The sequence below is a fragment of the Acomys russatus genome, chromosome 3, assembly GCF_903995435.1.
Source record: "Acomys russatus chromosome 3, mAcoRus1.1, whole genome shotgun sequence".
Lineage (NCBI taxonomy): Eukaryota > Metazoa > Chordata > Mammalia > Rodentia > Muridae > Acomys > Acomys russatus.
The window spans coordinates 18,368,495-18,394,454 of NC_067139.1; the positions used below are offsets into that span (position 1 = coordinate 18,368,495).

Sequence of the window (25,960 nt, forward strand, 5' to 3'; positions counted from 1 at the left end):
TCTCCCTATCCCTTCCTTTTTAATCCATCCTGGCACTTAGGCCACTGAGTGCACCAGGGGAGGGACTTGAAGCACCCTAGGCTGTGGTGACTGCGTCACCATGGCCTGCCAGAGTGCTGACAGGTGCTGGCAGACAGGAAGGAGCTCTCTTCTCTGGAAGGAAACTTTACACTGGGTTCCTATGCACATGACTGTGAATGCGGTCTCTTCCCCGAAGCCAGCGCTCCTCTTCAGGCTTGATGCTGTGCAAACACTCCTTCCAGCTAACCCCAAGGCTAGCTTCCAGGGAGGAGATGTAAAGGGGGGAAAAAGCCACACATTCTTCTTCTCAAGGAAGTCCCGACTCACTTAATATCCCCTGTCCACAAGGTCCAGAACTTGGCGACTCATCAAAAATCCTCTTGGAATGCTATGTGCCTTTGACACACGAGAGAAAAGTGGGGAGTCAGGGTCATGTGACCAAGAGGAATGCTCCCCTCGAGTAGGCAGTGAGAACAAGAGGAAGCATGGCTTGCATGAAAACAGTGTTCCCCAGGAAAAGAGACAGGCTGGAGGGGCCCAGTGCAAGTAGAAGGCCCATCAGAGCTGCAGGACACATGGACTCCTGTTGCTGGAGACCTGGGGTTAGCCTGTAGTTATCTAGAGGCTCTGTGCCTCCACTCTCAGGACACTCAGGCCTGATGAACCTCAGGACCCTGGGGGTGTGGGGGACCCAGGCTGAGCAGCAGCTTTAGCCCTTGGGGCCGCACAGTGGACAGCATGAGGTCATGCAGACTGAAGCAGAGAAGGCCTGATGGAGAGGCTCAATCCAAAATGTCTGTCTCAAATGGAACCAGGTGGTAATAGGACAAGTTGGTGACATAAGCTGCTGGGTCATCACCATCTTCCAGCTCTGAGGTGAACTCACCACCATTCTCAAACCTGAAAGAGATAACAGAGGTGAAGGCCACCTTAGGGGACCCCAGCCAGAAGCAAGAGAGGACAAGATGCAGCTAGTGCAGTGCAAGGATACTGAGGGATCCAGACTCTATGGAAGGGGACAAGGGACATCAATGGGATGCGGTCCTTCCCAAGTATGCAGCCGACACGTAGGAAGAACCGTGAATATAAAAACTGCTTATATATTGACTTTTGTATATATATATAAAATCTTTGCTGTCCTTGCAGTTACTTTCTGCATCTGTAACTTAGTGGGGCCTTCATGGTTTTTTTTTTATTGATAGTGATATTCTGGCTCCTGTTCTGGGCCAGGCCCTGTGTCAGCTTGGAGACCAGCAGCAGACAGGCAGGTGCAGGTGATGTGTCCTCAGGGAGCAGGAGCTTGCTAGGACAACACCAGCGAGGGACACTAGAGGAGGCTTCCAATGCTCATGGAGGAAGGCTCTACCTGGTGGCCAAGCCTGGTTTGACCCAGGATGACTCAAGCTCTGACGGAAGAGAATTATGTGGCTGCGGGAAGCTTACATAGTGTGTGCACAGGACCGTCCTGAACTCTCCACCACCTTCATCACCTCCCCTCAGACCAGAGGATGTCCTGAAGATGGTGGAAAGAAAGGAAACTGGCAGAACTGACAAACGCCTCGGGGCCAACTCTGCCAGGGTCCCTGCTGACCCTCCTGCCCCATTCCCTCAGTTGCCCCCTCACTGGTGGTGCCCACCTTCCTGCTGGGTCAAATTTGGATGTTCTCAGCAGAAACTCCACTGCATGGCCACCCAGCCCAGGGCATGGTAAGTGTCAAGTGCTGTGGCTGTGTCAGCTTCTCCCCCTCTGGGTAGCCAACTCCCTTGTGTACCTGGGCTGGGCTGGAGAGAGGGAGGAATATAGGCAGCATGGGTGGGTGCAATGCAGGGCCCTGGTTGGCGGTGAGTTAGTGGGCAAACAATACACACACTTGGGAATAGCTTCAGAGAACTGGTTCAGTTTGTTGAAAGGGAAAGGGGTGTTTATGGCCCTGGGGAGGTGGGCAGGGTCTCTGGGGAAAGGTTTGTGTGGCCATGTACAATTGGCCAAGACAGGGGTGTTTGAAGACACTTCATCTGCATACTCAGGACTGGGGGAGGGTCTAAGGGGGGAAACATTATAGGGTCAAACTAAGAGGGAGGCCTGATAACTGTTAGGGTAGTAAACTCTTACTAAGGTTGATGGTGGGGTAGCTGGCTTTCTGGCACCAGGTTAGGAGAGGGGAGGGAGCCAATGCCTGCTGTTCTCATATGAGGTGTCCGGGGTTGAAGCTCTCATTCACCTTCTCCCATTTATCCTAGGCCACTGTGGTCCCACAATGTGCCACCAGCCTTCCAGTCTCTGAGTGTTCAACAGCCAATGCCTAAGAGACTAATGCACGTGTCCTGGAGCACCGTTTCTGGGGAGTACTGAAGAACTTTCTCCAAGGGCATATTAGAAGCTTGCAGGAGAAGGTGGTGAGAAACTGTGTTGACAGAGTTTCCCTGGCCTGGCCGGCCTCTAGGCAAGCCTTGCCAAGACAGCGAGGGCTGCGGCAGCCACCACATGTGGTTTCTTGGGGACCTCGGGCTGGCAGGGATGACACTCTGGCTCGTACACTGAATGAGTGTTAACAGAAGGAAAGCCAAGCCCTTCAGCTTTGTGTGAGATGGTGCTGGCCCAGGGATTGTCATGGTAGAGGAGTCAGATGGTGACTTTTTCACATCACCAGCTGCTACAGGGCCTACGTCTACCTCCACAGCGTTGGTAAGGACCCCTTTCTGTCCCTAGGAACACACAGCAACAAAGCCAGACCTCCTGTCACCCTGGCAGGGCTGGGGTGCGGAGGGAGAGGGAGAGGAGGGGGAGAGGGGCTGGACTCTGCAACCCAGGTAATTCACCAAGGAGCTGACTGGCAGGAGGCAAGCAATGGTCCTGCTGGCCTCTAGGTGGCAGGCTTTCTACAGCACTCCATTGCTGAGGTGGGTAGAATGCAGGCAGCTCCCCATAAACTTGTGAGGCAAACCTGTGTGTCATAGCCCTGGTCTAGGAAGTGTGGAGGCATGTGGATCCTGTATCCTGGACCAGAAGATAGGGTTTCACACCTCAAAGCCAACACAAACTAGATCCTGGAGTTTTGCATGTTCTTCTGAATGCACCTCACACCTAATGATCGAGTGACTATTCCTCCCCTAGACCAATTAATCAAAGTCTCACAAGACTATGAGACAAACTTTTAAAATAGGAATCCTCAAACTGGCAGAGTCTGCTGCTGTTCTCAACCTGTGGGTTGTGACTCCTGGGGGTTAGAATGACCCTTTCACAGGAGTTGCATATTGGGTATCCTGTGTAACAGTGGCAAAATTACAGTTATGAAGTGGCAATGGAAATACTTTTATGGTTGGGGTCATGAGGAACTGTGTTAAACATGAAACACTGCATGAAAGGGTTGCAGCATTAAGAAGGCTGAGAACTGTTGCTGTAGAGCATCATACAAGCTGCCAGCTTGACCCATGTATGAAACCACATTAGAAAACAAGTACTCACAAATGCTCTGTGGAATCCGCATCCAGGAGTTGCTGGTCCTTCCCGTTGGGTATGCTGTGGTCAATGACAATTGTTTCCGTGTTTGCCAAACAAAATCCATTGGACCTCATGATTTCTGAAAACCAAAGCTGTGACGTAAGTGCCCAGGAGAGGTCAGTACTTAAGGTTTAAAGTTTCAGAACTTATTATAGATTGACTGCTCTCAGCCTTGGCCAGCGATGTTTCTTTCTGCAGCGGGCAGTTATTAATAATGCCAACTCATAATTGATCCCAGTGCTGAGAATAAGTGACTGCTAAGTGCTCAGCCTTAGACAGGATATCTGTAGTCACCTCCTCCGAGGCTCAAGGGACATTGTAGAAGAGGGGACGGAAAGAATGTAGGAGTCTAAGGATGGGAAGGAGAGCTGTGAATCGCTGTCTTCTGGGCTTGACATAGCGGCTGCACCCAGCAACTCAGAGCAACAGTGGCGCTGCACAAAGCTGGACCTGTCAGCACTCTGTCAGGGATGGAAGAGGGACCTATAAGGTCCCATCTCTTCTTGAGGAGCTGTCTGCAATTAATGGGAACTGTGAGGGAAAGTGATAGTCCTCGGTGGTATAAATACAGTCCAGTTGCCCTTGCTCAATTAAATAACCTACTTATGGTAATGCCGGCAACGCTAATGAAATATTGTGCATCATTAAAAAAAAAATAAATTAAAAGGCATGATAATAGGAGGAGGGACTTGTAAAGAGAAGGGGTTCCGTGTGGGAGAGAGAGGGTGATAAGAGAGAGAACAGTGGATAAAGAGAACATGATCAAAGCCCAGTGTGTGTGTGTGTGTGTGTGTGTGTGTGTGTAAAATTGTGAAATAATATTTTAGAATTGAAGTTTATATCAATCTCGCCCCTTGCCTATTACCTATCATCCCTAGTTCTCTCCCAATGTCCAGAGAATCCCTCTAGTGTTCAGACAGGCAGACTGAGGTGCTGACACCAGTGTCACAGGAGCAGTGTGTCGCTCCCTGAAGGACAAACCTCAGGCTATCTGAGCACCTCCCCATGCGCTCTGCCCTTGGGTTTACAGTGGAGGATGGAGGGAAATAGACAGAGGACTGGGCTCAAGTTCAAGGCAGGGATCTATCTATCTACCACTGTGACCCACGACATCACAGTTTCCCTGCCTTTTCTGAGCTCTAGCCTGTGGCTGAGACAGGGCTGACAGCATCTACATCTCGGGAAGTGCTAAGCATCAGATGAGATCAGATTGCATTTGTCATAAAATTGTATATATACACTAATATTTTCCCCCAAGAAGGACAGATATGGGAACTTTAGAAAAATCAACAGACAGAAGCGGCTTCCTGTACGTACACTGGCTGGTAATTTACAAGGGCTCTCCTACGCCTGGAAGGGCTGAAATGGAGGAGTGGTGGCCTGCACTAAGCTGGAGACTTAGACTGCAGCCTTGTGACCTTGGGATTCTTCTCCTCCATGGGAAACCTTCAAGATTGCATTTGCGAATCTCCAAGGATTTACCTCACTCCAACAACCCATGACGTCCTGGACACCACCATGGCAAGCAAGCATCCAGTTAGTCACATTATGACATCCTCTTTGAAGATCAAAGACCATGATGTTCTAATGCAACATGGAGCAGAACCCCCACCCACCCTCCCTCTAGGCTTTAAATCATCTTTACATCATTGATGCAATGTAAATGATATGTAAATCATTGGTATAAAGGCTGAGGGAAAAGGGGCTACACATGATCAATAAACATAGTGCTTTTTCCCAGAATTTTGACCTGTGCTTGGTTGAATCCATAGATTCTGGACCTACAGACACAGAGAGCTGACTGTGTAAGATCCAGTATGGCTTGGCTCTCTTCTTTTTGCCTACTGCAGCTTTGAAGGCTCAGAAAGAACTGCATTTCTCTCCTTTCTCTCAGGGGATCAGCAGGCTTGGCGCCATGTTGGCTTTGGAATCATCCCCTCTCTGTGAGCCTCACTCATCTGCAGTCCTTGGCTCTCAGGCAGCTCAGCTCCAAGCTCAGGACCACCTCTGTAGTTCTCTCAAGCCAGGCTCTAACCCTAAAAGACACGATTGAGACATACCCCTGATTCTGGGTATGTTTAGTCCACAAGATCTGCATCCTTACACCAGGGACACAGCTGACTTTACCCTTCCTCTTTTCCAGGCCCACACAGACAACAAGAGAATCTCGGATGCCTTTGTTTCTAATGGATTGTCTTAGTCCTCACCCCCTGACCACAGTCTAATTTATTCCTGAGTGCGTAAATTTGCTTAATGATGAGAATGATCACTTCTTGACTATTTTTAGCCTTTCTAGGAATTTGGTGCTCTGTTCTGTGAACTTCTGTCCACATGCAGAGAATGAGGGAACTACCCAGAAAGAAATAAAGAAAAATAGGTTTTCTCTTCACTCTTGCAAAACGATTATTCATCAGTTTGCCAAGTACTTGCTGAAATGCAGGTCTGGTTTCCCAGGGAAGGGGCCAGCCTGTGTCACAGGTCTCTTGCAGCACTTTCTCAGTCAGCCACACTCATGAGACATCAGCTTCCGGTTCCCTCCCCTGCCTTCTTCCCTTTACTCCAGTGGTTTGCAGCACGCGTGAGGGCCTCTACAAACCAAGGAGGAGTGCGTCTGGGAACTCAGGTCAGCTGCAAATCTGTCAGATTGAAAATCACCGAACCCCACACAAGTTCCGCTCTTTCGCCTCCCCACTCAAAGGGTGTGGCAGCAGGGAGCCACTTTCTTTATTGCTCTTATTAACTCTGACCCAAATCTGTCTGTCTGAGGAAGTGCAGGCAGCCCCAGAACAGCCTCTGCACCACTAACTGACAGCCCAGGTCTCCTCCCACCCCCTTTACCAAGGAAATCTTACATGGGGAAGGGAGGCTGGGAGTTCAAACAGATGTCACTGATGCAAGTCACTTCTGCACAAATGCCTAATCCTTGCTAACTGTGAACTGTGGAGTCAAGGAGGTAGAATCTTGTCCTTCCAGAATAGATTTGGAACAAAGTCACTTCTCAGATGTCTACAACAAAGAACCTTTGGGAACCTAGATAAGATTTGAAGTCCCCAAGGTCAGCTGGGCCCTGAGGACACTAAAGTATACTGGTCTCCAATATCTCCAAGTCCTAGCCCCAGGACACAGAGGGATATTGCTCAAATTGCTGGTATTTCACAAAAGACAGCCCCTCAGAAGCTCTGGGCTCCTCCTGGATGGCTGCCCTCACCCTCATCACTCTGAGCCCCCAGTTCCCAAACCCCTGAGCCCACAGCTTGAGTCTGTAAACTCTCAGTGCATCCATTCCAAACTAGCTTGGAGAAGGATGGCTCACCCAGAAACACAAAAGCAGGTATCACAGCAGGCTCAAACCTTAGCCAGACACACATGGCCCTGCTATGCCTGCACTAGCTAAAACCAGAGCAAAGATTCAATGACAGCCTAGATTTTTACTTCTCCCATTCACTTAAAAACAATGCCTTAAGAAGAGCTGTCCCTTAGAGACCTAAGAGAAGTTATTCAAAATTTACAACAAAGAAACGTGTCTAACCGCTGGGGCCACCAGTTTTAAAATAACCACTTTGCTAAGGGTCCTGCGGCGGTGCCCTCCCTAGGTGCCAGCTCCATACTGGGCAACAGTGGCTTGCATAGGAGGTTACTTTTGGATGAGTCTTCACAGGAGGGTGCTGCTGTGGTTGGAGTGTGAGATGTGCCCCCTATAGGCTTGTGTGTTTGAACAGTTAGTCCCCAGCCAGCCATGCTGTTTTGGAAGGTTGGGCTACCTTTAGGAGGGGAGTCTCACTGGAGTAAAAGTCACTGGGGGTGGGTTTGCGGTTTTACAGCTCAGCCCCACTCTCTGTCCACTCTGCCTCCTGACTACAGACCGAGTGGGACCAGCTGTCGCATATCCCCACAACCATGCCTACCTCTATAGGATGGGCTGTGTGTCTTCTTAACCTGTAAGTCAAATAAACCATTTCTCCTTTAGGCTGTTTCTGGTCAGGTTATTTAGTGACAGCAATGAGAGAAAAGTAACCAACACGGGTGGTGTGGACCCAGGACCTGTGCCTTCAAGCTCAATAATGGCTTGTTGATGCCATTCATAATCCGGGCCCACAGACTGTAGCGCTGCTGGCAACTCTCAGCATTATCACGCACCACACTGACCCCAGGAACAGCTGTTCCCGACCCTGTTCCTGCTACCTGTGCCTGGATAACACATTAGTCCTGCTGCTGTCCTCTTTATGGGCTCGGCTGCATATTAAATGGGATGGTACGTCTGAAGACTCTCCATGTCTGATATGTCTGAAGTCTCAAATAATACTGATTATTACCACCCATCTTGGTCACAATTCCCACCTGTTGTGGTATCATCATCATCATCTAAAGAAAATTTATAATTAAAGAAAAATTACAGTGCCTGCAGCTTATTTTCAAACAAACTTAAGATATGAATTTCTCATATCTCAGTATAGAAACCACAGCAAAAACCACTAGCTAGTTTAGTTTTTTTTTTTAAGTCACACCCCTAAATTCTAGAAACAGTCCGTTTTCAAGTTGATGCTGTGCCCTATGCAAAGATCAAACTCAAGGCCTCACATTGCTAGGCAATTGGTTCTGCCCCTGAGCTGTTCTCCAGGCCTCAAGTTTTTTTTTTTTTTCAATTCCTACGTTCATGTTTTGTAATGTTTAATTTATAGTTACCTTTAGAATTACAAGTAAGCCATAAAGACATAGATAGGGCCTCCACATACTCCGCCCCCCAGCAGCTCCCTACTGTCAATACTTCATACAGTGAGGGTCCCTCATAACATCTAGGGAATGACAGGGGGACAATACTGTTAAGTGTGGAGCCCCTTCAATGGGGTTTCACTGGTGCCCCATTATTGGCACTTTCTTCTTCTACAGATCCAATTCAGAACTCCTTGTTGCCCCGAGCTGCTGTGACATGATCTTCTTGACCCTAATGGCTCCTGGTCTTCCCTTGTTCCTCGCGACGTCACGACTCATCCTGGACCTGGGTTTCCAGGTGGCTCGGAGTCAGTAACGTGCCACTGGAAGGATCTCACAAGACGTGTTAAGGGCCTCTCCATGAAAATGTAGGCTGTGCATGTACGAATGTGCGTACTGCACAATATTCCCAGGCCTACAGGCAACGCAGAGTAGGCTCTCTAAGAATGGTTCACCAGGTGTCCTCAAAGTCAGTCCGCTCTCTTTCTCTCTGTCATTATTAACATCTCAGAGAATAAGGCCTTAATGCTGTGCAAACCCTGTTTTAACTTGAACTTTCACCCACCCGTCTTAGCTTATCTCCATCAGTGAATTTTGCTTCGCAACATCTCCCAGTCTGTCTGTGCGCATGGTGCCGTAATAGTGATTTTCCCAATTTGTAACTGTGGGTGAGTTTACACGTGTCCTATGTCACCAGCCCTGCAGGTCATCAGTTATCTGATTCCTTTTCTTCTGCACATCTGTAGTCAGCCTTGGATACTCTCACAGTATGGCCCTCCTCCCTTCTAAGTCCTCCCTGTTTTCAGGTTATGACAGCAACAGACCAAAGGCACAAACAATGTCCTTTTATTACCTGGCTGCCTTGTCTACCCCATATAGAAAAAATTATGGCTAAGATTGAATAGATACTGGATTAAAGAACACATACACACAAAAATGTATTTTCTTTTAACCCCTGAATGGGAACAAGCCATTTTTGCGTCTGAAATCTATTGGTTCTACTAGCCATAACTAGGTGAAGCAGAGACCTCTGTTTCCTTTGTGCTGTGTAGTCACAGCTGCAGTGCAGAACATTTAAGATCCGTGTGCTCTTAGGTTTGATAAACACTTAGATCAACACAGGAAATGAATGCTTAAGTCTGAGTGGCTCTCCTTGCTGAGGCCCCAGAATATTGGCAAGATTTCCCAGTACAATCAGCGCCTGCTGCCATCTGGTGGAACCCTCACCACCTACAGTCTCAACATTCAAATAGAAAAGGCGTGACACTCAGGGCCCAGGCTCTATAAAGCACCATCCCAGAGCGGGGAGGGGGATCTGTGCTAACTCCACAGCACCCACCATCTCCCCAGATGCCAAGAGTACTGAAGTGAAGAGCTTCCCCAAAGTCAATGCCACCTCTCAGGGGCTCCCTCACTTCCACAGGTTGACCGACTAACTCCAGTCATTGCCTCAAAAATGCCCTCCTGGTGCTGGAGATGTGCTTGGCAGCTAACAATACTTGATGCTCTTCCAAGAGACCCACATGCAGTTCCCATCACCCACCTGCTGGCTCACAACCATCTACAGCTCCAGTTCTGGGAGCTCCAAAGCCTTCTTTAGCATCTATGGACACCAGGCATTCACATAGGTGCAGACAAATACATATACAGATATGAAATTAAAATAATAAATTTAAGCCTGGCGTGGTGGCGCACGTCTTTAATCCCAGCGCTCAGGAGGCAGAGGCAGGTGGATCGCTGTGAGTTTGAGACCAACCTGGTCTACAAAGCAAGTCCAGGACAGCCAAGGCTACACAGAGAAACCCTGTCTCGAAAAACCAATAAATAAACAAACAAACAAACAAACAAATAAATATAAATAAATTTAAAACAAGAATGCCTTGTAAATATTTTCATCATTGTTATACTATTAAAGTAAGTCCTAATTAATATGACAAATAACCCCCTTTGGAAGTAAGAACGGCATACTCTGCAGTCACCAAGTGGAGGGCACAATGCTTAGTAAGAACTGGGGGATCATTTCTCACGCACTATTCCTCTGTTCTTTAGGAGCCCAGGACCTTTAGGAGCCCAAGAATGGAAGCTGATTCCACCCACTGCAATGTCACACTGCACGGCCACTGTGGTGGCCTTGGCCACTGAAAGCAGTCCTCCTACGCACTCACCATGGCACTTACCTGATATTTTGACAGGACTTTGAAAGCTGGGTTGAATTTTATGGACATTATCATTTTTTAACACCTGGTCCAGAGGCGATCTTTCGAAGAAGGTGAGCACAACCTCAGACCTGGAATACTGGGAACAAACACAGCGATTACTGAAGAGGAAAAGCTCTTCACAGCAGGTGCCATGTGTGTGCTGGGGTGGCCCCAACTGATATGATGCTCAGGTGGCAGTCCCAGGCCTGTGTGGGGTGGGGGTGGGGTGGGGGATGGCTGACTGATGGCTTATGCCCAGTGACTGCACCACTGAAGTCTCTTTGTTTACAAGTGGCTAACAGGCGAGGCCTCTGGCTAGGGTGGGCGGCTCTGTGGAACGCTTTGCGCTCAGCTGGCATTTCACACCCAGCTCCCTCCTTTACTATCAGCTGGGCTGAGTCTACGTCACCTAGGTTGCTTCTACATGCCCCATTTGACAGCGGGGCGAGGGGTGGAACACAGAACGTTTAAGAGCTAAGCAGTTCTGCCTGAGCCTCCAGGTTCTTATTTCTCTGCATCAAGCTCACAGACTCGGTTTACCGGAAGATGTAACTAAAGATCACATTGCCAAAGTAAATGCTGACACTGCCCCCAGCTTTCTGGTGCTTGTTCTAAACCTAAGCAGGAACAGTGGGTTCTCAGATGAGAGAAGAGAGCAAAGGCTGCTGCTTCTAATAGAAGCCTCTGTCCCCTCCTGCTTTGCCCCGGTGGCTCTGCTTCCACTCTGTCCCCTGGAGAGAAAGACTCCAGCAGGGGGTCCACGGAAGACTTCCTTCCCTTGATTGTCTGCTGCAGGGACGTCTAGTGGGAACGAACTGCTGAGTGGGCTGAACAGAGCTGTCTTTAAGTCTGGGTGGTGATGGGGCACTCTGGCCTCCCTGCCCCACCTAGACTCCTGGCTCACCTTACACGGCATGCTGATGACCATCTCCAGAAGCTTCTCAACCTCATTGAGCCTGGTCTCTATGTCCTGTGCACCCTTGATGGCAAGCAGCCCTAGAATAGAGGCAGAAATAGCCAGGTCAGTTAGTGGAGCAGCCTATGATGACATAGGCAGAAGGTACACAACAGGTGTCCCGCGATGAGGACACCTCAGTGACACCCCCAGTGTCACCTTCCACAGCAAAATGTCTTGTTCTTAAGGTAGATTATATCTCAATGCCTCCAGTGAATTCTTGAAACCACAGATAGAGCCATAACCATAAAGACAAAGGCCTTTCCACCCTGTCCAAAGTATACACCATAGCCATAGCTATTACATTTTCAGTTTGAACTGAGATGGGAAAGCTACCATGAGTTTCACAGACAGATTGACACCCTCTGCTGTAGATCATACACACTTCTGCCTGCATGGGTGGGTTTTGTTTTGTTTTGTTCTCCTTATTCGGGTGACACTATCTACCTCTTCGGGGGCATCACTGCTTCTCTTTGCACACTTGAAGGGCCAGCATCACAACTCTCCCCATTTTATGACCAGCACTAAGCAAAAATGGAGGTTTTAGGACCCTGAGTACTGAGACAAAACAAAACAAAACAAAACAAAAACCGTGAGAGACCTGATAACCAAGACTGCTGAGAGTTATTGGCGGTCAGGTGGCACATACAGCAGCGAGACATGAGGCAAAGGGACCAGTCTCATCCCAGGGAAGATGGGGTGGGTGGCTTAACAATTCACCATGCTGCTCAGGGTTGCATGTAAACTGAAACTTAGGGATTGTTTGTTTTGAGGACTTTTGACTTAAAAGAACAGGAAACAACGTCTCTGATAAGGGAGGCTCGGTGCCCACTCAGCCTCAAGTGTGTCAAGTGCTAACCTGTAAGGTCCTGTGCAAAACCTCCCCCTGAGATGCATCTCAGTGACGTATGAGTCTGCTGCAGCTGATGGAGCACATCCAAAAAAGTGACAGTGAAGGAGGACAGGGGTGTCTGATCCTCTGCAGTAGGACACCGTGGGGCCATGCCACAACACCCAGACACACCCAGAGACCCCTTGCTTGCCACTAGTATGATGGCTGCACAAAGGGTAGGTGGCCCAGAATCCACCACCCCCCCCTGTAATGACACAGGAAAAGACTCCCTCTGTCAATGACAGCTTCCCAGACCACAAGCCCTGTGTAAACAGAGCCCATATTTAGGCAAGCTATGTAAATGCAATGCTCAGAAGGAAGAATAGATCTCAGTGAAAACCCAAGTGGCCGTGACTCATGCTCCTCTCCAGGGACCCAAGCATCGGTGCTTGGTGTGGGCACCAGAGAGTGGTCACCACACGCTCTGACTGGCTGTGGGGCTGTGCGGTATTTTATTTTTAAAGTCTTACAGCTCAAGCCCATATTTCCCACTTCCGCTTCTCCCACCATCCTTCAAGGGGCGGAATTAAGACTCCTCCTTGGCATGCTAGCTTTGCCCCCAACTCTGTATGACCAGAATGGCACAACCCCCATGATCCGCAACAGAACTCCAGAGACCTAGATCTTAGAACTGCCGTCAGTCCAAAAACGTTTCTCTCAGACTCTTTTGTGGTTTTGTTCAGAGAAGGTAAAGTGTTATGTACGGTTTTAGGCAACTGGCCACCTGCATCCACAACCACAGTCAAAATAATCTCCAAAATCAACCTGAGTGAAATTAGGAAGCACCAGGGAGCTCCTACCAGAGAGCGCCCAGATGTGCTAGGAGGGCATGTCTAGAAGGCTAGCCCAGACTAGCCCTAATGCCCACACCAGTACACTCCAGGTACATAAGTGTCCTTGCTTGTTGATAGTGTTTTCTGATCCTGCCCCTCCCCCCCTCTTCACCTGTACACTCCACAGGTGGTCAGCCATGGAATGTGCAAGACCCAGAGATGACAGTGGCCTGTGACTGGCCCATTGGAAAACTTCAGTGTTCATATATGCTGCATCTGCATGAACTCAAGCACATCCCCCCAGCCATCACCAGAGGAAGGAACTCAGAAACCCTCACTCCAAGCCCCACTCCATCTGTGTCTGTTGAAGAAAGGAAGCAAAATTTAAAAAGCAGAAAATACCAGGATGCCCAAAGCCCCAAACAGATTTCAAATATGTGTGTGTGTGTGTGTGTGTGAAGACAGAGAGAGACAGAGAGAGAGAGACAGACAGACAGACAGACAGACAAATAGAAATACACAGCATGATGGCATGTTTTGGGCACAATGTGGCATATATGACAGTGCTCCTATAAAATACGTCACCTAGGAATAGCACAGCTGTCTCAGTTTGTGTAAACGCACTCATGATGCTCACACAATGACAGAGCACTCTCATAGACACCTTTCTCAGCATCACTGTCACTAAGAGGGCATGGTTGTGCCCACACATGAGGATGCAGCTACCGCTATTTGCACCAGGTCGCTTTGAACATCTTTCCTTGCTACAGAGTAGTCCACAGAGGGCGGAGCCTAGTCAGAACTCCTTGAAAAGTTATTTGTAAAAGAAAGTGAAACATGCACATGCACACGCGCGCACGCGCACACACACACACACACACACACACACACACACACACACACACCAGTCCCGCAGAGAGCTGCTTTCTTCCAAGCAAAGCTGTCCTCTGGTTTCTGAGAGCTACAATCCTCATTCTGAGTCCATGACACCAGCACAGCATTTATACCGTCTGAAAGTGTGGTTCACAGGAGACCAACCTCCTGCGCAGCCAGTTTACACCACTGTACAACGTGGAAGCATCCGCTCTAGATTCTCAAAGAGCAAGTTTTGACTCTTGCTCATTAGATGTGATAAGAGAGCTCTGGCCACGCCTCTGTATCCCTTGGTTGGATTTACAACCTCCAACAGAGCCGTAAACACACTCTGCTCCAGGTCTGTGTACTGGTTTGAATGAGGATGTCCCCAGACAGTCTCAGATGTCTGAACAGTTGGTGACACCGACTGGAGAGGTTTAGGAGGTGTGGCCTTGTTGAACGAAGCTTGTCACAGAGGCAGGCAGGCTAAAAGCCCAGACCATTTCCAGCTCTCACTCTTGCTTATGGTTCAAAATGTAAGCTCTCAGCTCCCTGCTCCTGCTGCACACTGTCCCATCCGCCTTGGACTCCGGAGCTAGAAGCCCATAGAAGTGCTTCCTCCTAAGAGTTGCTTTGGTCACTGTTTTGTGACAGCAATAGGAAAGCATCTAAAAAAAAAAAAAAAAAAATCAGCCTTTCAAGGTGGCCAGATTTCACAACCCTGTGCACTGTGAATTTCAGATAAACCAGGAGGAGCACAGTAGGAAGGGCTGGTCTACTGAAACTACTACATTTGCTGTTTGTCTAGACATGAACTTCATGACCTGCACTCTGTATCTGCTATGACCCACTTTCCAGGCTGCAGTACAGAAAAGCAAGGGTGCCCTTCAGGCCTCTGGGAAGAGCATCAGAACAGTGGCCTGGCTGGATGTGGCCCCAGCACACCTTACCAGTCCTACGCTTTGCCATTTATCACAGCTCTGGGATAACACTAAGAAACAGGCCCTGCCGGCTAACAGGTCTCCCGTGCCCACAGGGCAGCCTCTGCCTGGCACATGCACTGTGAGGGGCCAGGTGGCACTCAGACTACAAGCCCTATGGCTTGATTGCATCTGCTTCCTTAGACCAGTCTTCATGCTTCTGAATGAAAGCCAAGTGGTGTTCTTTGGGAACGTAAGTGTGCTTGAGACCTGAGCAAAGGGAGACATCTGAATGGGGAACAGAAGCTATGGGACATGACAGGGGATTCTCTCTGAGGCTGTGAGACAGGTGCTTCCAGCATTTAATGCCCCATACTGGCTCCCTGTGGCAATCAAGCTGGCAATCTAGTTTGGCTTTCTTAAGGAGCCACATCCTGTCTCCAAGGCCGGCATCTCATCTGATTGGCTTCTTCCCCAGGGGGGACACAGTAGCTTGGCAAATGGTATATCCCTCTGCATTTGCTGAAGTTTTCCTAACAGTACTACACCCTGATGACCACTGCTGCGCTACAGCCCCTGGGCTAAAGAGCACAGCCTGAAGAGGAGGAAAGAGGCAGCACTCAGCATCCCTGGCTATACCCCCAGGCTAACAAGGCATGGAAGAATCACCATCAGCCACCTGGCTTCTGATACCCAAACCCCAAAGCTCAAAGTGCCTTCCCTAAAGGTCCTGAACATCACACACACACACACACACACACACACACACCTCCCTCTACTCCAGGGCTACAATGCAGAAAATGAAACAAATTTTGTCTGGAAACTTCTAATTGTTTCACACTCCTGGGTTTCTTAGGTGGGATCCCCAAATAACTTCAGTCACTGTCCTAATAATAAGCAGACTCTCCAAGCACCATCTGCAAAAGGCAGCGCTCTGAGAGCAGCCCACCTATGAGCGTCCACTTTCATTTTCAGAACAAGGGACAAGAGCCACGCATCCAAGCAAGACAGCTACTAGCACAGTGCACTACTTGCTCACATTTGCACACTTTCCTATTGCACCTGTTATGTTTTTTTCCTTGAACTCAAGTCACGCGGCTCTTAAAGCCTTAGGCCAGCGTTTCCAAATGTCACGTGTGTATAATAAACCATAATCTTCATCTTTTAATGTATTTAAATACAATAACTTCAGAACACCTGATGCTTCTGGTTTTTATATTCCAAATATCACTGGTGGTTTAAGAAAAGTCAGTCTGGAGCTGCCTGGGGCCCTTTCTCACAATAAAGCATTTAGCCTTGCAAGAAAATAGCGGAGAATCTGTGCTTAACTGATTTCATCAAAAGCAAACACCTGCTTCATTCCTGGAATCAAACCTAAATGAAGCAAGCATAAACAGCTGTGCCTACCATGACTTTGCTATCTGAGATTGTAATGATCAATACTGCAGGTGACCGTGCACAGATGCACTCAAAATTAAAATCAAGCGTCTTCCTGGGGAGGCTGTGCTTCTACAATTGGCCAGTAGAGGGCACCAACACACTGCATAAGTCTAAGGATTTTGCTCAAAAATTCATAGAAAGGGACAATTGCCTACTGCTTGCACAGGAAGAATTTGACGCAGGAGGCTTTATGGTCCCGGACACTTTTCTGATTTCTAAAAAAGTATAATTATATAACCACAATTTCTAAAATTTCCCAACACAGTTTGTGACACAAGAATTTTATCCAAATTTAGCACAAGCAGTAAATAGTTTGAAAAATTATTAACTATAACATACATAAATTTCAGCAAGCCAAATACACAGGGACTAAATGTTAGCATGGCTGGGCATGGTGGTGTCCATTACTTTAATTCTGGCATTCAGGAGACAGAGGCAGGCCTGCTCTATACAGGGAATTCCAGGCCAGCTAGAGCTACATAGTAAGACCCTTATCTCAAAAAAAAGAGGGTCAGCCTAGAGCTGTACCACCTCACCCCCACCACCCCCTGCCCCAAGTGAGGAGTGGGCTAGCCTCACAAGACATCATTTGTGGTGCTCTGATAAAAGTTAACACCTGCTTTATTCGTGGTACCAAAACTCAATGAAGCAAGCATAAACAAATCAGTTTCCTAATCTCAGAAACCTGGGGCTGAAGTGCTGCCATTTGTTAAACAGAGTTTGGTCTCCACAAGCTGTGACCCACGGCTTCCTCTGCAGAAGACTTAGGCAGGGTGGGGGCTGGGGCAGCAAGTCTAATTCTGGTAATACTGGTGCGATGTAGCAGAGGTCGACAGAGAAGCAATGCATTAAGGGTTGCCCATGGCCCACAGCACCTGCCTCTCTTGAGGAAGCTTTCTGACTCCCTTACAAAGGACAGCCCCGGGGGAACTTTTTGTTGGGAGCACTTTCAAATGGGGCCAGATAACAAACTGCATTGAAATGGCTCCTTTTCCATTTAACAAATGTGCCCAGCAACAAACTGCACAAGAAGTGCAGGGCTCGGAAGCGCTGAGTGTACTCTTTTGTGCAAATGAGAGAGAGGTACTCACAGTCTTGCCTGGGGACTCAGGAAAGGCTGAATACACCATGAATTTCGCAAGCAATGTACTTTACTATTTTTTGGGAAAACATTCAATAATTTCTAATTATCTATTTCCTTTTTCTCCTCCTCCTCCTCCTCCTCTTCTTCCTCCCCTTCTTCTTGCTTGTAGGCTGGCTTGCTGGAGGCAGAACCCAGAGCCTTGAACAGGTAAGGCAAGCGCAAGCGCTATTTCTACTGCGCAGGAACCCCAGCCTCTAAACAGGTACTCTCACCTGCTCAAAAAGCAGAGACTAGTTAATAATTAGATGCTCCTGTGGAAGTTCTGGATTCCTGGAAAATTGCAGTGAGTCTTGGCTCAGTGTGGTTGCCCAGTGTGAGCGCATGGCATGCACATGCGCAAGTGTGCATTGACACAGGAGAGAACAGGGCTGAACACTAAACAATCCCTCCCTTGAACCCAGCACAGGTCAGAGCACTCCGGCTGGTTGACCCGCCCCTCCCTCCTGTCCTATTGGCAGGACACACAAGCACAGCAGCCAGGCTTACAGGGACCACAGAGGTGACCAGAATGATGGCCCATGCACACCTCTCCCAGGATGAAAAGCTGGAATGAGACCACAGGAGGAAGTGGCAGAAGAGGCGGGGCCAGAAAAAAACTTCCCAGGGACCCACAGGAGGAAGCTGCTTCTTCCTTCCTCTTCTGGAGCTTCCTGCTCCCAACAGGGGCCTCCTAAAGGGAACACACTGTTTTCTCCATGTGGAGGAAAAAATGCATCCGAACAGAATGCTAATTCCCACCTCCCCCTTTTCTTAATCCCTCCTCTCTGTTCATTGTTCTCCTCCGCCTGCCTCCACCCACCCACCCACCCCACGCCGCCACTAAAGCAAAATTCCCTTCCTAACTAGAACTCAGACAGTTTTAGAAGCCATTCACAAGGCAGGCATGGTAGCACATGCCTGCAATTCCAGCATTTATGAAGCCATGGCGCAAAAATATTGATTTTGAAGCTAGCCAGGGCTACAAGACTCTATTTAACAAAACAAAACCAACCAACCAAACAAACAAAAAACCTTTCACTTGGCCACTCTTTTCCCCCTGCGCAGGGGACCCATCCCAAAGCTTTTTTTCATGCTAAGCATATGCTACACCACTGAGCTACCCCACCTGCCCCTGCCAGTTGGGCATAAAGAAAAGGGACACAAGATGACTGCCCATTTTCACCTCTCTACACAGGAAGAGCACACTGTCTAAAGTTCACAATCCAGGGGTGGAGGGATACCAAGGCCCAAACCATGCCTCCTCTGGACATTTGTGCTGGCCACAAAGTGGTCAGGAGGCATACACCTACCGCACATGGTTGGCAGGGTGCAGGACCCAGGACAATACAGACAACAACAACATGCCCCTACTCACTGTAGCAGGAGGAGGCCCGAAGGATGAACAGATGAAGAGAGGGAGGGAGGGACAAAGGGAGGAAGGCAGTGTGGAGGCCCACAAAAGACCCTGAGGCTGGGGAGGGTGTGGAGTGGTGAGAGCTGAGGCAGAGGCCAAGATAAGCCCCATAGGCCTTTAAGGAGACCACAGCTTCCCAGGCAGGTTCTGCCAGCAAGAGCTCAATGGGGCTGGCAATTCTGGTTCTTAGAGTGGACGCAAACACTGACCCAAGATTCCTCCATCAATCAAGTCTGACCCACACCAAGCAATAAGTATATAGCAGGGAGTCCCTGGGAGGGCGGGGTCACATCTGTAAAGGGCATTGTTGAGAGCAGTGAGCAGGCTCTTGGGTGGATGAGGTTTGTAGGACACTGTGGTCTTGTTGGGCACCAGGCCTCCTTTTATTGGGGTTACAAGGGTTACTCGGGACATAGGATAGACAGTGTGAGAAAGGCAGCAATTCCTTATGTCTAGCTTGGTGCTGAGCACTTTGTGGTTACTATTGCTCAGTAGGACTCACCACCTTGCCACACAGAGGTTCTTGTTGCTATTTTGTCAAGAATGAGCCCCCGGAAAGGAAAGACGACGGGACAGGGGAGGGAAATTTTGTAGGCAAATTAGAACAAAATATGTGTATGGATTGTGACCAGCAAACCTATTACTTTGTATGAGGAGGAAGGGAAGGAGGAGAAGGAAGAGAAGGAGGAAGAAGGCAGAGGATTAAGCCTTGAGGACCAAACAACTTTGATGAAAGCCACATGGCAAGTAGCAGGTCACAGAGCAAGCATAACAATGTCACCTGTCTGGGAGCATAGGTCGTGCCCCTCTATGGTAACTTGGCTGTGTGCCCTGCTTTGCCACCCAATCTCCCAAGCCTTCAGTGTTCTCACACAGGAAAGGCAACGGTGTTCCCCTGTTCTGTCCAAATGCTGCAACATGTTTCCCTCATCAGCAAAGGGTAAGGAGACGGCTGTTCTCCAAACAAATGGGAATAAGGAGTTCTTGTGTCTAAGTTACAGGAAAGATAGAACTGTGACCATCATCATTCAACTTGCGGGTGGGATGAGGACAGCACTAGCCTTCAGTGTCATCAGCACATGAGCACACACACCAGTGACCTCACCTTACTCAGGAGATACAGAGGCTGCCAGGAATGAACAGAGCACAGGATCATGGCCATTCTTCTCCCATCTTCCCACAAGCAGGGACAAAAATCAGACCAATGGGCTCTCAAGGGCTTCTCCAGATGGAGAAGTGACAAGACACAACCTTTTAAATGATGTCAACTAAAACCGGCCAGTAGACGCATACTATAACCCAAAGATGCCAAAGCCCCAGAAATAGTATTAATGTGGGGCTGGGAGCCTAGCTCAAGAGCGGAGCAGGCGCTTAGGATGCACAAAACCCTTGGTCCAGTCCACAGAACACAAAATATAAAAACATTATAACTGTCTTTCTGTGGCATGACAGTGCCAACACATGAAAGTATGTGCCTTCGGTCTATTGTCCCCAGCCTGCCAGTAGCCACGAGGAAGGTGCCATGGCCTGCACTCTCACATTTGAAGACATTGAAGCAGAACGCAAGCTGTCAGCCCCTTGCACCCAAGTTCAAGTCCACACTCTTCATTTGCAACAAGCTGAGCTCTGTGGAGAGGTGCCACAGGCCTCGTCTTTAGTCTCTCTGCATCAGTCGAGTCTCCCCATCCACAAGTACTGCGGCTACTCTAACTTTAAACTATGCATGAAGCATGAATGGGTCTCCTCTTACTTCTGGAATGTGTCTGCCAAAACAGGCAGCAGAGAAATATCAGGTCCAAATTGCTTTTTGAAACGAAAGGGACCTAAGTTCCTGGAGGGCAGTCTGAGTGCACAGGTGCCTTGCCTCCAGGCTCACAGAGAGGCCTGGAGGGGAAGAAGAGAACATTTCTCCTTCAGCATCCCATGGGAGAAGCTGTGGAGTCGGTGCAATCTGCTGAGCCAGCTATGTAGGTTCCAACTGGTTCCACCCGCAGCTGGGAAAGGCAACCCAGGTGTCAGGATGGCCCAGGGCATAGGACATGATCTACAGCATAAAACTGAAACCAAGTGCAACCAAGAACTCATTTATGGGAAAAAAAAAAAAAAAGAGAGAGAGAGAGAGAGAGATTTAAGGGTGTCAGAGTGGAGCCTGGTGTGGGCAGCAGGGCGTGGATTTAGGAACAAATACAAAACAAAAAAAAGGGAGAGGAGGAGGAGGAACCCCAGAACAGGATGAGCCGGGGTGGGGGGGTCCTATATATGGAAGAGTCAAAAGTAGGTGAATGAGCCAGAGGAGATGCCCAAATCCCCTGAGAAGTGAAAAGTGCCCAGACAGATGGTAAATTGACCCTGGGGGGAAGTTCTGTATGGGGATGGGGCTGCAGCAAAGGTTGGGGGCAGCACCTTAACACTCCAACTCCAAAGGCTATACAGAGATGGCATCTCTATGGCCTTCTGTGCTGTCCACATGTGTCTACGGCATGCCCACTGAGAAAGTCAGGTGGATGTCTCTGAGCAGCAGTTGGTCCATCCATCAGACACCGTTCTCCCTGTTTGACAGTAACATCAAACTTCTCCCTCCTGTCCAGGTGAGGACAATGTGATGGAGATCTGGAGGAACATAGCACAAGTCTGGGATGTGGAAGCGAGGTACCGTATCAGTGCCCAACATTTCCTGGTACTATCCCATCTGTGGCTCTCAAGTCTGGGAAGAGACCATGTCCTCCTATACGCCGAAGATGCGCATCATCTGTGATAAAAACTGAACACAGCAAGGACAGGAACACCACGCACAGGTTCACGTTACAATCTGCGCTGCTAGATGCCAAGTTCTAGGCTGATCCCCTCAGCCAGCCCCTCTTACTCCATAACCCCCTGCAGCACAGGGCAAGCCCTGTGCCAGAATTCTGGGCTGGTGTCGTGTGTCACACACCAACCTCTAGTCTCTTGGCACCTCCATGGATTTCTTTTCCCGGCTAATCAGTGTCTAGCCGCTTCTCACACCCACTCCCACACCAGAATCAAGATGTTTGCACCTACTCTCAGTCTGCCTGGGTGCCCTAGGTACCTACTGCTTTGGTTTTTCCTTCAAATCTCTACTCACTTGTTACTAAGACCATCCTTGATCTGTTTAAAACATCTAAACATGTTCCTTGGCACTAAATCATTGCCTCTTCTGTGGCTTCTGTAGTATTGTTTCTTCTGAGTATTTATCAGCCTCTAACATATTTTGTTGCTCATAGATTAATGCATTTCTCCTAACCAAAATATAAGAATCAAAAAAAGACAGATTGTTGTCCATTCATTTTCTTGTCCCCTGCACCTGCACCTGCACCTTGCACCTGCATGATGCCTGGCAGCCGACGTGTGACCACATCAATGATTGTAAAGCCAAAATGTAGTCACCGAAAGCCTAAGCTCACCTGGCCACTTTGAAATAGAATCTGTAGCAGCAGAGATAACCAGGCCAGCTCAGACGTCACAGCTCTGGGCTCTGCAACGGGTGCCACTAAAAAGAGGATCAAAGCACTTCAAGGGCCTCATGGGGTCAATGGGAAAATGTTGCAGGGTTCTGCTTTTAAACGCAGCCCTTCCCATATGGGAAATGTAAACAAAGCGAGAGGTCTTGTTCACGATCTAAACCAGTAGGTATTATACACCACAGGGGACTTAAACACCCGACACAGCCCTGTGGTGAAAGAGCAGAAAAGTAAAAGGGGGAACATTTGGCAACCCAGGCATCAGGTCCACAGGAAGCAGCTACCTCCCCATCCTAGGGCTGGAAGAAAACACAGCAAGAGGCGGCTATAAACCTTAGGTCATAAACTACCAACCTGCCGCTAGTTAGAGTCTGGAGAGAGACCTGGTTCCCTGAAGAACGATACAGGACAGAAGCAAGACTGAGATCAACACTACCCCGTCCTGTCCAAACAGAAGGCCACTACAGCAAGGAAGTGAACACCATGCCTCCAGCCCATGCAGGGGGCACCATTCTCCCTGTCTGTGTGTCACCTGGACACATGAAAAGCCCATGACCATTGACCAAGCATAAGACCACAGAAGAAGGAAAAAGTCTGCCTCTCCCCATCTTAACTCTCTCTCATGGCAATGTTGGAGGAAGCAAGGCAGAGGGTTCAGCACTGCCTCAACTGCTCGAAGATTCAGAAATGCACAGTGGAGCCCTGGCTTCCCCACTCTCTGTGTCAGGGAGCTACCACCAGCCTGCCAGGGGCAGTTCAGGAACAGATTTCCCAGGGAAGCTTTTCTAATGAACCGAGAGAGCATAAACCTAACCCAGCCGAGAAATTTCAATAAATACAGACTCAGGAATCTGACCAACAAAATTAAATTGCCAGCAGTACCCATGGCTGGATATCTTTCCTGTTGGTAGTTTGAACAACTAGACAGCTTTTTTTTTTTTTTTTTTTAGTGCAAATAACATATTTTCCTGGAGAAGAGGTAGAATCTTCTTTTGTGTTTCCATGGCAGTACTTCTCTTGGCACGAGATGTCCCTGGACTTGAAAGGATCAAAAGAAAGGAGGCTCTCCGAGCTTTGTGAAACAGGACTCAGTTGGTCCTAGGGAAGAACCAAGCAGAGAAAGGAAGACCAGAATGGATTATGGTTTAGCCTCACCCTTCTACTGCTCCCAGGATTCATCCTCATTCCTTCTAGGGGGTACCTTGTAAGAGGTTTGCATCAGCTAGGACTTGGCACCAGTGATGGACAGTTCTAATGGTCACATAGGAGGTTGTCAGCCACTGGGTCTCACCCCAGCCACTCCATCACTACATCTAACCCCCACCTCTGCTTCTTCCTACCCTTTAGATACTTGAAGGCAGCTCCCTTAGCCCTGAATTTTCTCCATGATAGTCACCCACTTCTAAATATTTCCTTTACTCTTTTGGAGGCTGTGTGGGTACATGCAGAGTCTGCGACTTGACTCCGGGAGCCTACATAAATGCAAGAGAACATAAATGCCAGGTGAATGAGGTAAGACAGTTTCCCTTCCTTTGGCTCCAGGGAAGGCCTTTTTACCTGAGACTCCAGGCGGAAGCCACGCCTCTCCCCACACCCTCTGCAACCAGCACCTCTGGCCAGAAGAGGTTGGCATTGACAGCAAACAAGTGTCATGTACAGACACTGCCATCAGACACCATCAGGCATTTCACTCGGTCCTCTGAGAGATGATGATCTGATTATTTGTCTGGGGTCACAGCAGACCTCTGGGACCTGCTCAGAGGGAGAGCATGGGAGTTCAACTTGCTTACGGCCTGCCCTGTCTCAGAAGAAGCCGCTGAGTAAACCTCCGACCCTTCCTTAGGATTTCCCGACTCAGTCATTCATTTGTTAAATTAAAATATACAACAAATAGTGAATTTAAAACAATAAAAACAGGTCTAATCTTGAAATGGTATTCAGCCACTGGGAGGGGCTGGGATGGAGATCTAAGGCAGGCTTGTCACTAGGGGCCTCCACACTAGCTTAGCTTTGGGAACCTGTTCAAATGATGTGTCTGCCAGGGGATGTGTCATGAGAATGGAGGTAATTAGCCACATAATTCACACACGGTGGGGCCTATCACCAGGAGGAAACGGAGGTTATCTCAAGCCTTAGCCCGACAGACGGCCAAGGAGACAAGTACTGGCTAACCCTGAGTAACTTTGCCCCAAGCTGCCCCAGGATTGTTGCTTGGAGGGCTTGTGTGTGTGTGGGGGGGGGGGGGAGAAGAGCTTGGGTCCATGAGTCTTGGAGCCCTGGGAGGCCACACACTGGGAGTCTGATCAGAAGTCTATTCGTCCCTCCTGTCCCCAGCTAACTGCCCCACACTTCATCCTTCCCTGTCTCAATCAAGGCCTCTCTCGGGTTTCCTCTGCTCTTCCAGTCTCTTTGCTGGCAGTAGGAAAAGGGAAGCCACCGCTGTTTGAGAAAACAAGAGGCACAGCCAACCAGGACCATCACAAGGCCAGGGAGGAGGCGTCCATGGCTAATCAAATCCGAATGCGGACCCAGCTCATGGGTGGAGACCCTGGGTTGGTCGGACACATGCAGGCGGGGCAGTTCCCTCCTAGGAAAGGTGGAAAAGATTGCTGCGTGGCACCTCGCGCTCAGCTTCAGCTGTCCCGGGGGGCAGAATGGGGACCCGCCCTCTCACAGGCAGGACCTGGGACCATACCCGATAAGATCCCCCAGTTCTGACACTCCATAACTGTCTCTACTGTCTCCAGCAAACAGAATCGAGCTGACACTGGTTCTCCATGGGGGAAGGGGAGCAGGGGAAGCGGCTGGGACCCGGTAGCTATCAGCCCTAGCTGTCATCTCCGCAAAGCTATGCCTTCTTCAGAAGCGACTTGTGCTTTGGGACAGTCCGGCGAGAGTCCTGCTGACTTTGTACCCGTTTCCACTCATCTCATTTATCCTCCAGGAGCGTGTGCCCCAGGATCCACAAGGCTCCTAGTCCTTCCTGAATAATCGCCGGGTTCCCTTCTTAAGGGAACTCGGGATCTTAGATGTCCTCCATCAGGTGCCCAGCGGCAGAAGGAAAAAACAATCTCACGTTAAATAACTCTTCCCGCTACCTTCACTGCACTTTGACGGCGTCTCGTCTCTCTGTTCCTCCCCCAGCGCCACACCCGCAGCCCTCAGCAACCCCGGCGCCCCGCAGCCCCTCACCTTGCCGCAGTGGTGCGCGCGCCAACTCCGGCCGGTCCTCGGGGAAGGCGTCGCGGAGGCGCTTGCACAGGCGTCCCAGGTCCGCGAAGCTGCGGTGCAAATAGAGCACGCTGCGGTCCGACCACTCCGTGCGGATCTCGAAAAACTCCTCCTCGTCGCCACGCCGGCTGACGATAAGCCTGCGGATCCCGTTCACCCAGCAGCCGCGCACGAACATGTTCACAAGCGACGTGCCCTCAAACACCGCCGAGGCCATGCCGCGGGCCGAGCATGCCCTTGCTGCCGGGGGCGCCCTCGGCCCCCGCCCCGGGGTCCGCCTGGGCAGAGTGAGTTCCTGTAGGGGCGATCAGCGGTCTTCCGTGGGATGCGGCTGATTCCCCACAAACGTGGTTCCAAGTCTCCGTGGGGCGAAGTCGGTGCCTAGTAGATAAGCCAGGGCTCCACGCACACTCTGGGGAAGCTACCTGCGACCCGCACTCAAAGAGG

The 25,960-nt window shown here is 49.4% G+C and overlaps 1 protein-coding gene across 1 annotated transcript; it reads right to left on the reverse strand.

The window, feature by feature from the left end:
• Pxdc1 (PX domain containing 1) lies at window positions 1-25,838 on the reverse strand. The gene is made up of 5 exons (XM_051169957.1): window positions 25,475-25,838; window positions 11,336-11,427; window positions 10,411-10,528; window positions 3,488-3,602; window positions 1-921 (listed from the first exon to the last, which is right to left on the reverse strand). The coding sequence occupies exons 1-5, from the start codon at window positions 25,728-25,730 to the stop codon at window positions 804-806; spliced, it is 699 nt and encodes a 232-aa protein (XP_051025914.1). The 5' UTR covers window positions 25,731-25,838; the 3' UTR covers window positions 1-803.
• Window positions 25,839-25,960: the final 122 nt, after the last annotated feature.

Excerpts from the sequence above, each read along its gene's own strand:
- Pxdc1 (XM_051169957.1), bottom strand. The coding sequence starts at position 25,730 with ATGGCCTCGGCGGTGTTTGAGGGCACGTCGCTTGTGAACATGTTCGTG. Across the intron at positions 3,603-10,410 it reads AAGTCCTGTCAAAATATCAG|AAATCATGAGGTCCAATGGA; the intron begins GTAAGTGCCATG and ends TTTGGTTTTCAG. Across the intron at positions 922-3,487 it reads GCGGATTCCACAGAGCATTT|GTTTGAGAATGGTGGTGAGT; the intron begins GTGAGTACTTGT and ends TATCTCTTTCAG.